The sequence below is a fragment of the Penicillium verhagenii genome (assembly GCF_028828195.1).
Source record: "Penicillium verhagenii strain IBT 33310 chromosome Unknown utg000005l_segment0_segment0, whole genome shotgun sequence".
NCBI lineage: Eukaryota > Fungi > Ascomycota > Eurotiomycetes > Eurotiales > Aspergillaceae > Penicillium > Penicillium verhagenii.
Window position 1 is genome coordinate 1,053,245 of NW_026643169.1, and position 12,285 is coordinate 1,065,529.

At 49.0% G+C, this 12,285-nt stretch overlaps 4 protein-coding genes across 4 annotated transcripts; 2 read left to right on the forward strand and 2 right to left on the reverse strand.

Annotated features, from left to right (window-relative positions):
* Positions 1-1,595: 1,595 nt before the first annotated feature.
* On the forward strand, positions 1,596-3,112 carry N7466_003954 (phosphotransferase enzyme family protein; the record flags this gene model as incomplete). The annotated part of the gene is made up of 3 exons (XM_057163351.1): positions 1,596-1,691; positions 1,740-2,127; positions 2,181-3,112. The coding sequence occupies 3 exons, from the start codon at positions 1,596-1,598 to the stop codon at positions 3,110-3,112; spliced, it is 1,416 nt and encodes a 471-aa protein (XP_057022032.1).
* A 616-nt stretch (positions 3,113-3,728) lies between these two features.
* Positions 3,729-5,129, reverse strand: N7466_003955 (NADH:flavin oxidoreductase/NADH oxidase family protein; the record flags this gene model as incomplete). The annotated part of the gene is made up of 2 exons (XM_057163352.1): positions 3,729-4,154; positions 4,215-5,129. 2 exons carry the CDS (start codon positions 5,127-5,129, stop codon positions 3,729-3,731), a joined length of 1,341 nt encoding a protein of 446 aa, XP_057022033.1.
* Positions 5,130-5,516: 387 nt separating this feature from the next.
* On the reverse strand, positions 5,517-7,729 carry N7466_003956 (uncharacterized protein; the record flags this gene model as incomplete). The annotated part of the gene is made up of 3 exons (XM_057163353.1): positions 5,517-7,062; positions 7,117-7,486; positions 7,561-7,729. 3 exons carry the CDS (start codon positions 7,727-7,729, stop codon positions 5,517-5,519), a joined length of 2,085 nt encoding a protein of 694 aa, XP_057022034.1.
* Positions 7,730-11,101: 3,372 nt separating this feature from the next.
* Positions 11,102-12,250, forward strand: N7466_003957 (uncharacterized protein; the record flags this gene model as incomplete). Its single annotated transcript, XM_057163354.1, has 1 exon — positions 11,102-12,250. One exon carries the CDS (start codon positions 11,102-11,104, stop codon positions 12,248-12,250), a length of 1,149 nt encoding a protein of 382 aa, XP_057022035.1.
* Between the last annotated feature and the right edge of the window lie 35 nt (positions 12,251-12,285).

The following is a 12,285-nucleotide window of genomic DNA, read 5'->3' on the forward strand; positions in this document are numbered from 1 at the left end:
TCGCACAGGATATAGCCCCGAAAACCCCAGACCTTTGAAACGGAGACCAGCTGGACGCACTCCAGTTGATTCGTTTCGGCTACCCAGCCCGCCAAGCGATTAAATGCCCTCCGGCCCCCGGCTAATAATACGCGATTGTTGTGTTAAAAGATAATTGAACAGAAGAGGAGTACTTGAAGATCTTCTTGATTCTTCTTGAAGTTTTCTGAATACGTCTAAGGGTTCAATTGTTGTTAAGACGGTTGGTTCGCAAGTTGATCTTATTATATTCCCTCCTATGACTACTATACCTAGGGTGCCTAGTTTTCCTAGCGCTCTGGTGCTTGAGCTATTACTTGTTTTTCTACTCTTAGTGGTGATCGACTCTTTTTGACTGATTCCTAGCGTCGATATTCAATCTATTGGCGTGCTAGTGCGCTCAACGTCTTCTCTTTTTCAGAGGTGTTCAGTGCCTGCTACATTCCCCTATCCTTATAACCAGCTATTATTTAGCAAGATTCTCGGTTACCCATTCTTTCGACTGAATAATCATATAATGGCGAACCCACGTTCTAGCTAGGACATTCGGGTTGGTAGTCGGGAAAGAATTTGGCCAGTTCCGTATTGTCTTTGAAGCGACTGGCATCACGAACCAGTACCGCATAAAGGCCTTTCCAGATGCTGTTATAGATGCGGTTCAAAACTTGCCTAGAAATAGGCTTGTTAAGTTCCGGTCGGGTAAAGGAGGGTGGGGACCTCCTAGCTGTTAGGAGGCGGTGAGACCTTTAAAAACGGTGATAAAAAGCGGTCTAGAGCTGTTGCTGCCCGAGGCAGATTCAGGCACATCTGGGCGCACATCTGGGCGTATTCAGGCATCATTCCGTCCAGATTGGGTTAGCGCATCATGTGACCTGTGTTTGCATGAGACTCGAGACTCGAGAGTGACCTGTATTTAGATTAAACCCCTAAAACAAACAAACAAAACAAAACAGGCCCTGAAACATTCACCTGGATCTTGCAAACGGCACCAATGTAGACTGCCTTTGATATGGCCATTAATAAACTCCTAAGAACGGCTTGGAGTGCGGATCAGAGATTATATCCCACGATTTTCCTCCACTTTCGACCAGCAAATATAAGATGTTTTTCATATTACCGGTCGGATAAGCAAAACCCACCTACTCACTGTCCTGAGCTCTGCGTGGAAAGGCCGAATGGCACAGGTGAATTTCCGTAATATTCGTTGCATTGGAGTACGTCAAGTTACTAAAGGGGCTTTTGTAGAGGATAAAATATCCGAAGAAGACTTGTACCGATACACCAGGCACCGATGGCTGTAAGCTAAGCTGCACAATTGATGATGATTGCATCAAGGCTCATTTGAACCATAATTCCAGGTTCAACGAGAAAAGTGGACTTTCAAATCGCTACGTCAAGTTCAACTTGCAACAACTTATCAAAGTAGCTGTCAATGCTTGTAACGGATCTCAATCATGTGCGTTATTAACCCTTGAGATCCTACTACATCCAGGGCAGATCAATCGTTGATATCATCAATAGGCATCAAAGTCACAAAATGCTCAGAGGGCCTCCATAACAAAGCATTCATGTTGACAATGGACAATGGATCCGAGGTCTTTGCGAAACTCCCTAACCCCAACGCGGGGCCTCCACACTTCACTATCGCGTCTGAGGTGGCTACACGCGAGCTGGTAAGACGATCGGTCTCCGTAATTCTTGAATATTTTCTAAGTTCTTAGCTTCGCGATGTGTTCAATGTCCCCGTTCCCCAAATACTCGCATGGTCTTGCGACGCTGCAAACAACCTGGTGGGGGCCGAGTACATCATCGAGGAGAAGGCACCCGGTGTACTGCTTGGCTCCGTTTGGAAGCAATGGCCTCGAGAGCTAAAGCTCCAGCTCATTGCTCAGGTGGTCGAGGTCGAGAACGCCTTGACTACCATCACCTTCAATAGGCATGGCTGCATTTATTTCAAAGATGACCTTCTTTCATTGATCGGGGAAGCAAAAGAAATCCATACCAGTCAAGTAGCACCCGGGGCCCTTGAAAGATATTCAATTGGGCCATTGACCTCGAACGAACTGTGGAGCGGAGCCAGGAGAGATATGGTATTGGAGCGGGGGCCTTGTAAGGAAACTGACTATTACTTTCTTCTGCTGATACTAATTCACTGGGCATAGGGAAAGATCCACGTGAATACGTTGAGGCATTGGGACGCAATGAAATGGCGTGGATCAAATCACATGCGGTTCCTCGAATGAATCATTACCGGTCCAGTCAAATCAAGGAGCTCCCCGAGGATGGTCTCGCACTTTTCAAGAAGTATATTGACGTGGCCCCCTATCTTGTTCCCCCTTCAACCGACGAATCAGGATCTGCCAATGTTCTATGGCATCCTGATCTCCACCTGGACAATATTTTCGTAGATCCAGACACCCATCAAATTACCCGCATTGTGGACTGGCAATCAGCATGTGTCGCGCCTCTGTTCTACCAGTCTGGTGTTCCAAGACTGTGCAGGCATCCTGGTCATGTCCGGGAGGGTTGGGTTGTCCCTAAAAGACCAGAAAATTTCGAAAGTCTGAGCGAAAGCGAACAGAAACGAATCGATGACGATTTGGAGAGCGAGACCCTCCACAAATACTATGAAGCTCAGGTGTGTAAGCGCGCACCTCGGCACTGGGCAGTCCTTCAACAAAAGACAGTTCCTATCATCCGGAAACCTATCTGGCTCGCAACCGGAGTATGGGAAAATCGCGATCTCTTTTTTCTCCGCGAATCGCTTATGGAACTTGTGGCGGATTGGGACGAGCTTTTTCCGGGTGTCCCTTGTCCAATCAGGTTCAGCAACGAGGACGTCATATTACAGGCGAAGGAACAAGAAAATGTCAATGGCGTCGGGCACATGTTGACATTGTTTCGGGACCAAGCAGTCCTCCCAGTGGATGGCATGGTTGACCCCAAAGACTTTGATATCGCCCGCGAGAACTGCCGCAAGTTCAAGGATATTTTTATTGGACTGGGGAAGAATGATGAAGAGAGAGAGTTGTTCCGGAATTTATGGCCTTTTCAAGAGTCCGAGGCGGAGATTTTAGCGGACCGTGAAGGTTAAGACATCCGCGCGAAAAGCCTTCAGATGATAGAAATACTTACTGTACAACATAATTCTAAGAAAAAAAATCATTATCCTCCTTTAAATGTAAAAAAAAAATTGGAAACTGAGAAATGAATGGGAGCAAAAAGAAAGCAGCGAACGTGGTTTGAAAGAGGTCTGACTTGATGGGTTTGAATCTGTTGACCGTGGACGGCACCTAAAAGATGAGGTCTCTTCACGAAACCCCAGAATTGAGCTCTCCTTTTATAGGTCTCATGTGAAGTTGTGCTGAATACCTTTGGAACTTACCAGGTAAGTGTTTTACTTTGATATTTCCAAGTTTCTTGTGTAAGTTTTTGGATAACTGGCGTCACATCGAGACGTTACTTGTAATTTCCAAGTGATAGAACAACATCTGCCGTGATACATTTGTATATTCCAACTTCTCAAATTGACAAACAAGAAGCCAGAACCGATAAGTGATACCAAGATACTCTCGCTTACGGGGAAAATGCTACATGAACCTCGAAGCGCAGCCTCAGGAAGCTCTCCAGATGATGTCTGTATTTACAACAATTGAGAATATACTAGATACATGTCTCTCAACGAGTTTCAGGTTCCTACTTTGACGAAACTAGGCCATCGTCGCAACAAATGGGACGTTATAATCGGGTACAGCAGGAAATTGGTACAAGTCGGGGTTTTTCTGTTGCGCCTCCTTCCACTGGCCCAAGGCACCAAAAGTTTTAGCAGTATTCTCCTCAATAGAAAGGTCGATGGGCTGAAGTTCTTGTCCCAGCTGCTTAATCTGGAGACCACTTGCTGCAGCAGTGGCAAAGAAATTCTGCATGTCGATTTTTTGAACCATGCTGCCCTGAATCTTGCCAGACAAAATATCCTTGCAGAAGCTGGGCTCCTGGCACAGAGGGCGACCGAGACCGACCCCGTCGACAGTATCCAATGCCTTGACCATGCCTTCGACTGTCTTCATGCCTCCGGTCACATAGGTCTTGGTCTTTGTAAGACCGGGCACGATAAGCTTTGCAAATTGGAGGAAGAACTGGTGCTTATGTCAGACTGAGATATGAATAAGGAGATTAGAATATAACTTATGACTTACAGCTTCACGTCCAATAGTGGACGACCGTTTAGGGTCGGAAAGAGGCCAATTCTCATATGTTCCACCGGACAGCTCAACAAAATCGAACTTGTGGTTCTCAAGTGTCCGGCAAAGCTCCTTAGCCTCTTCAGGCTGGAAACCCTTCTCCTGAAATTCGACGCTGTTGATCTTGATACCCACAACAAAATCAGGGCGCACTCTTTTAGCAATTTCGTCCCTGACCTCTACGATCAACCTCATCCTGTTCTCCAGACTACCTCCATGCCGATCATTTCTGAGATTGGTAGTGGGCGACAAGAACTGGCTAAGCAGGTATCCATGAGCACCGTGTAGCTCCAGTCCATCAAAGCCCGCCTTATCAAGGAACTCAGCAGCATGCGCAAAGCCATCAATAACACCAGCGATATCATCTTCAGTCGCAGCACGAGGCGTCGCGAACGTCATGCCAAGATTACCCGTCTTCATCGGCACAGCGCTAGCACTGATCGTGTTTGACTGAAGATATTCGGGCGTTTGACGACCCGGGTGCCCAACCTGAGCGACGATGAGACCCCCCGCAGCCTTTCCCGCTGCTGCGAGTTCCCGGAAACGCTCAAAGCGCTCGCCAGAGAAAGGCGAGCGACGGGGGATGACTGTGTTCCCTGCCGCTTCAAGGTGGCCAGGGTCAATCATCACATTGCCGGTCAAGTTGAGTCCGATTCCGCCCGTGCCGCGGTTCTTGTAAACGTTGACTAGCTCGGGGGAAGGAATGCCCCGGTTCTCGATATCGGCTAGGGTGAACGATGCCAGCCGTTCACTCATAGCTCCTGCCAGAAATCTGTTGGGGGCTGTCCGGCCCGAGAAGGTGAATGTGAGAGGCCTGCCCAGGGGGCTGGGATCGACATTTTCGCTCTCGAATCGAGGAACGTGGGACATTATTGCGGTATTTAGAGCAGCTAAGAGTCTGATGGAGCCAATTTTAAGGTTGGTTGGCGCTTAGTGTTATCAATCGTCTGTGGAGGATCTGGAAAATATGGACTTTTGGCCACAGCCCGTGGGTGTGATTTCTGAAATTTTGTACGGAAATGAAATCAAATTCTCGTGATAGTTCCCCAGAATATTATGACAAATAAATTGATGAATTGATAAGCGAGTATGTCATAATAAACTAGAATCGGGACAAGAATCCACCTGTCTCAAAAATCAGTCAAGAATCAAGATATAGTGGGTCACAAACTCTTCATGGCCGGACCCACCTGGCTATAACCTATCCTTGCACTGTGCACATTTTATGCACGAGGATTGTCAGATGATACCTATTTTCTAGACAGTATAGTAGCTCAACGACATATTCAATGCCTGACACTGAAGCGTCTCATCCAAAGCCACCATCTCCGACGGCCACTGCAACCTCCTCATTTGATACCCACTCTGCCCAAACGGTATCCACGATCCCGTCCTCTCAACTTCCTCCGTTGTATTCACATACCCCCTCGCTTTCAAGAAAGCCAAGCTAGGTGTCGGATCCGCAGACCGAGCAAAACTCGCCCACGAATCAAGCACATATTGCTCGAACGGCAAATCGAACTGATCCCGTAGCGGAAGCCCAATACGCAGTACATTCCCAAAGACATAATACAGCTCCCCGGAATGACATTTGAAATACTCTAGGCTTGGGTCGCCATTCGGGAACTCGGGCGTGACGGGCGCTTGGCAGAGAGGTGGATTCGGCGACCAGCCTGGCATTTGGTAGGTGCGGTTGAATTCGTAGAAGAATATTGATGGGAAGATGTGGTTTTTCAGGCCTGCGTATGCGGTTGCTTGGTCGATGCAGCGGAACATGCCGTCTGTCGATATCCGGGCTGTTGTGTTGAAGATGTCGAGGGTGTGATTTGTTCCCGATGGGATGGGGAAAAGCGTGCTGGGGACCTCGTTTGAGGGCAGACCCGATGCATCTAGAAATTCCTGAATGGTTTCGTTTACAGATGGATAGGCTATGAAGGCTGCGCCGTCGTCTCTGGTCGTGCCGAGGAGCAGTGGGACGTTTGCTGTAGTTTGGGGATTCTTTAAACCCAGTTCTGGGGCTACAAGGTACTCCCCGTCAACAACTAGGTATCTGGCACTAGCGCTTAGGTTGATGATTGTTGATGCGGACAGTTGGCGTAGACAATCGACCCGGGATTTGGCATTCGTACAGTTTGTTTCGCTGAGGATATCGTTTCCAACAACTTCCATCTCCTCGGCGATGCTGTAGTACTCGGAGTACGTTGTTCCATATCCCACGCCTCCTAGGTTGCTTAGCATGCTGGCACCGGCGAATTTCCCGCGGGCCTTGGGGGATGCTAGGAGGGCTCGAACTGAGCCTGCACCGGCAGATTGTCCGAAGATGGTTATCCGTTCTGGATCACCGCCAAAATCCTGGATATTGCGCAGCACCCATTCCAGTGCGGTGATTTGGTCTCCCAGGCCGTAGTTGCCATTTGTAGTTCCATCGTTTAGAGCCAGGAATCCTAGGTTTCCGAGACGGTAGTTTGTGGTGACTACTACTACATCACCCCTTGAAGCGAGATTCCCTCCATCGACGGTCGGATCACTGCCTGTTCCGGTTTGAAAAGCACCGCCGTGAATCCAGAACATGACTGGCTTCAGGTTTTCTTTTTTTGGACTCGTCGATTTGGGAAGGTATGGCGTGAAAACGTTGAGGAAGAAACAGTCCTCTGATCCGCTTGAGCTCTGCGGGCATTCAGATCCGTAGTCGAGGGCGGAGACATCTTTGCCAGTTCCTTCATAAAGCTCGGAGTATGTCCAACGCTTGGGCTGAGGGGCATATCGGATGCCGAGAAAGCGGAAGCTCACTCGATCACGGAACCTGGATCAAGGTTAGGGCGGTTCAGCGATGACAACTGAAGATGAAAAACCTTACCCAGTGAGGTATTCGTTATTAGAACGAACAGAGACCTGCCAGGTTGAGCTCGTATTCTGGGTATCGGAATTCGAGTACGGAGCACTCTGGGTACAAAGTGCTGGAAGGTAGGTGTTCGCAGAAGCTTTCTGAATTTGTCCCTTCGCGTTGATTGTTGAGGGCGTGTTGCGGATATCACCAATCCAATATTGTTGATTGTTACTATACTTGCCCTGATAAGTGAGATAGTCCAAGTCATTCTGTATTTCCGAAACTCCACTTGTGTATGACCACAGGGTCTCTCCGAGGCTATGACAGGTGTCGATGGCTTTCTGCAATGGCATTGGATCCAGGAGTAGAACACCTGATCCAGCCAAGGTACTGTTGCCCTCTATCGATGACAAAACTGTTAATGTCGCTCACTCGTCTCCAAAAACTTATGACATAGAGGTTGAGCCCGGTTACCTAGAAGATCATTATGGATCACGATCGAGAGGTCCGAACCTATTGAGCTCGGACTCAACGCGGCAGTTACGGTAGCTGCGAGGAACAGAGAAATACCAACCATATCAAACATTTTGGCTACATCCGCGAACATCGAAGCATTCCCTTGACTACCAATTTCTACCGCCATTCTTGAGTCCTCCTACTCTTTTATAAGCTTAAAATTCTTCACAAAAGCCACCTGGGTAATTAGCCCAGCTATCCGAACCCCAGATAACCCCGCGCCGGAAGAATAACGCCAAAAAACACAGGTATGTTAATCTCATTCAACCGGGATCGAGAGGTTCATGTCTTGAAGATCATGTTATTCCTAGGGCTCCGGGCGAGCGGATCTATCGAGATTTCAGAGAGACTGAAATTCCTGTGGCATTTCCATGGTATTTAGAGGGGGGAAAGAACATCCAAATAGCCAATTCGGGGTATTTCCCTTGGCAAAAAGGGCTAATCAAGTCATTTTTCTCCAGGATCTACAATGACTTTGAGCGGGGAATCAGGCATAATCCGGGGAATGGCAAGCTTTGATCTTAACCACCAGTTGGAGCCGGCTTAATCCTGTTCATTTTATCCATAAAGAAGCAAAAGGGCTATCGTCAGGTTAAGCCAAAGTCTTGGATTCAGCCTCGGGTTTTTTGGAAGCCTTTCAGGGCTCGGTGGCCGCCGACCCCGCTCTAGTCTAGTGAGCACGCAAGCCAGGGTGTCATTGGCAATGCTCAAAAGCACGCTTGGTGGACTTTCTTCTGTTCGCTTTGATATGCAGGATGGTATAACCAAAGAAAGTCCTTCAATACCGAGAAACCCATATTTCTGCCTTGGCGGACTCCCAGCAGACCCGACTATACTCACCGGGATCCTGAAATCAAACATGGAACCTGAGTTGTGGCCCGGCCCGCGTTGATTGATGGGTATCAATGTGAGCAGTGGAGTCAATTCCAGCTACTTCTGCTGTCCGAGTGGCATGGTGGAGGGGGTTCTGTTTGAAATGCATAGGGTTTCTAGGCATAGGAATTGGACGATTGTGAGACGAGGGGCAGCTTTCCGGTGAGATGTGTCATGTCGGTACCTGGATTGGCGGGAACTTGTGCAGGTGGGGAGTTTGATGTGGGGAAGAAAATTAGGTAGGGATCTGAGTGATGCGATGTTGGACTCCAGTGGAAGGTGTGGCTGAAACGAGGCAAGGAAACATCAATTGCAGAGGGCTACAGGTCCCAATGGGTGTGTAGTACAACCCTGATATGTAAAAACTTGGATAAATCCGTTACCTTGAACAAAATGCTCGTGGAAGTGTCTTGTAATTGATCAATGGAATTTCAAATCATTCATTCTCCAGAGGGAACAAGTACCAATGCCAAGTGATGATCAATATGCATTTGCTTTTTACTGCTTCCATCATCTTCCACGATCTGTGATTCCTGGGTTGTACATGCGTTCCCGCGGGGTCTTACAACCGTGTATACGAATCACAACATGACCAATGTCAATTATTCCCAACAATTTCCAAGCATTGTGGATCGGGGATATGCTGGCGAAACTCGGGAAAGGCGATACCCTGGAGACTATAAATCACTCATCAGAATCATACCTCGGACTAGAAGCCGAAGTATACACTGTATACCCCTCGATTTGATTATTGTCCGAACCCCACGGCTACCCCCACCTTGGAACACGGGAATCTAAGGACTAAAACAATCCTCCAAAAGGGAAATGCGTCATTCTGGAAAGACCATGGCCTTTGTCATGCAGGACTGTATAATTGAAAAAAGTAGGCCACTAAAAATAGATATAGAATCTTGGAAGTTGAAGTTGAAAATCAAGTACACACTGTGTGTGTACGACCCTACAAAGAGTAAGCCGGCATTCCCTCGGACTATTTCGGTTAACCGAGCCAACATACCACAGAGGAAATACTCACAAACACAAGGCAGAAAGTACCGGAAAATGCAGCATAACAGCACAGCTGATCCAGACAAAGTTAAATGCACCAGGCACTGAGCAAAAAAAAAATCCCCCGCCACCAGATGCGCATGACTAGAATTCCTATTGGCAGCGCTACGGGCGCATTATGAGGAACACGCGTCGGGGGTACTTTTCAGTTTTGCTCTTTTTGATTTTCTTAAATTATTTTTTTTGTTTTAGTTTTCTACCTTTTTCTATTTTTGCGTAGGGGCGTAGGGGCAAGTAGAAATGTTGCCTTCTTTGTCGGGCTTTGATACCCTACAACTTAGGGCACGGGGTCACTGTGTACCCTCTCGTCAAGTATTCGGTACCCGCATGACGTCAGAAGATAGGAGGATCCTAGAGTAATGGACTAGGTAAGACCCATGTTCCAAGTGGAGTGATGGGGTAGGAAGTTGGCGGGGGTTCTTAGCTGGTTTCGTCAAGAGAAATGGAAATGTGGGCATTGGTTAGGGTTGAATTGAAAAGTTAGCTGAAGGTCCCGAGTTACATGAAGATCAAGTCAACGGTTGGTATCTCCTGGGAGCACCACGTGCCAGGAGGGAGGCTTATCAGTGAAAGCAGGAAAAAAAGAGGGAAAAAAAAGACTTTCCCAACCACAGAACTCTGCAAAGTGATTTTTACTGCTTGCGGGTAACACTTTCACGGGGTTACAGGCAAGTTCACTAGTTCTAAGTGGCTGTGATAAGCTGAGGGGTCAAGCGATCTCGGACTCTTGGACTCTTGGACCCCCCTGTTCCTTCTTTTTTAGTCCAAAACCCAGTTTATCAGATGAGGCCCAGGAGTGGTGGGAAAGAGGGATCCCTGAGCTGATCAGGGATTTGTTTTGTAAAGAGGACTTGGAATGATGAAAGAGATACAACTGTCAAATACCATATGTCAAGATGACATTTTCCAAACCAATAAATGCGTACAAGTTGTATAGTTTGGAAGTATAAGAAAGAAATCCGGAACCACCCGGGGCGTAAAGTAGATCCACGAGGCGCCAATCAGTCCGCCCACGCGCTGCGCCTGGACAGCACCTGCGGAGTCCCATACTTTCCCTTTCCAAGGTGTAAGAGGGGCACGATATTGACTCAGAAACAAGTCAAAACGTCGCACAAATCATTTACTTCATTTACTTCTTCTTCTTTTTCATTACCCCCCCAACTTCAAGTTTGTTCGAAAATAAGTAGATTGATCAGTGGTGATCTATCTCTCCCTTTGTCGCGAAAATCCCCCTTGCCGTGTCGCATCCCTAACTTTACGCTACGTGCACCTTTTCGCGTACCTGCGTGTGTTAGTGCGTAACCACCGTGACAACTCTTTGTTTTCCTTTGAGAGTGTGAGTTGGAAAAATCCCCCCATCTGCTTCTTTGTTCTCGTTTGGCGGCAAGACGCTTCTGGAAAAAGAACCCCTGTCGCCACTAAACCTGTCATTCCACGGCGCGCCTCTTTGTCGCATTGTATGGAACAGACCCCAAATCTGACTCATACATAGTATATGTCCTTGCGCACGCGCTCTCATTCTCCTTCAGAAGACAACAATCCTCTTCATCCCACATCTATCATGGCTTTCCAGTCCAACTCCAGCATCGCCATGGCTCTTGCTGGCAAGACCGCTTCTGTTGATATCCCTCAGCCCCGTGCTGGCTTGACGGGCAAGTCTCAGTCACGCCCCGGCCAACCAACCATGCTCCCAACGCCACCCAACTCCATCTCCCCCACTCTCCGCCCGCAAGCATTCAAACACCGCCCGACCCTCTCTCCAGGCTCCCCACTCTCCACCGTCCCCCAGCTGGACTCTGACATTGACCTGGAGGATGCCGTCGAGCACGCAAACTTCCAAGACCGCCCAACACCCTCCCACGACATCGATAGCGTCGGTGACATCACCCCGCTCATGCTGGCCAAATACCATCTGCCCGACATCCTGCTGCAGCAGGGGCCCCTCGCCATCCGCCATGTAATGGGCTACCTGACGACCTCAGTGCCCGGCTTCTCTGGCATCCCACCCGCCAAAGCGCGCCGTCTCGTCGTCGCCGCCTTAGAGGGCCGCGGAAACGGGGAAGCAGCCAGCGTGAACGGCGACGTCGTGTTCGAGAAGATCGGCTGGGGCCGCTGGGATGCGCGTCGACGCGGGGACCCCGTGCGCGACCGTTCCTTCAACGCCGCATCGCCTCCGTCCAGCGTGGCCGAATCCTTCCAGCAGCGCGGACTGCAGATCGAGGGCGGCTGGAACAGTCGGCGGGATAGCGAGATTCGGGATCAGTACGCTAGCGCGGGCCGGAATGATTCGATTGCGTTTTCGTATGCGTCGTTTGCGGACGAGGAGTACGGGGCCAGGGGTCGTTATGAGGATCTTGATATGCTGGAGCACGAGGCGGATAAGATGTCGCTGGATGGCGATGAGCGCGAGTACTGCTCGTCTTCTGAGGCGCCGGATGAGTTGCAGGAGGTCGAGTGGAATGAGGGCGATGTTACTGATGAAGAGGACTGGGCGCAGATTGGTGCGGATGCATTGCGTGCTCAGTCGATGACTGGTGGTGGGGGGTTTGTTCGTAACATGAATGTTGCGGCGAGGGCGAAACCTCTTCCTGGGCTTTTTGGTCACGCCAACGGACCCACTCCATCCACTATGGCGAAGTCCACCCCCCACACCTTTGATCACCAGGAACGCGCTGCGGTAGAGGCGCTTCTCCGTTTGGGCTCTATGTAAAGCTCTACACCTACACTCATCATCGGTCGGCGTTT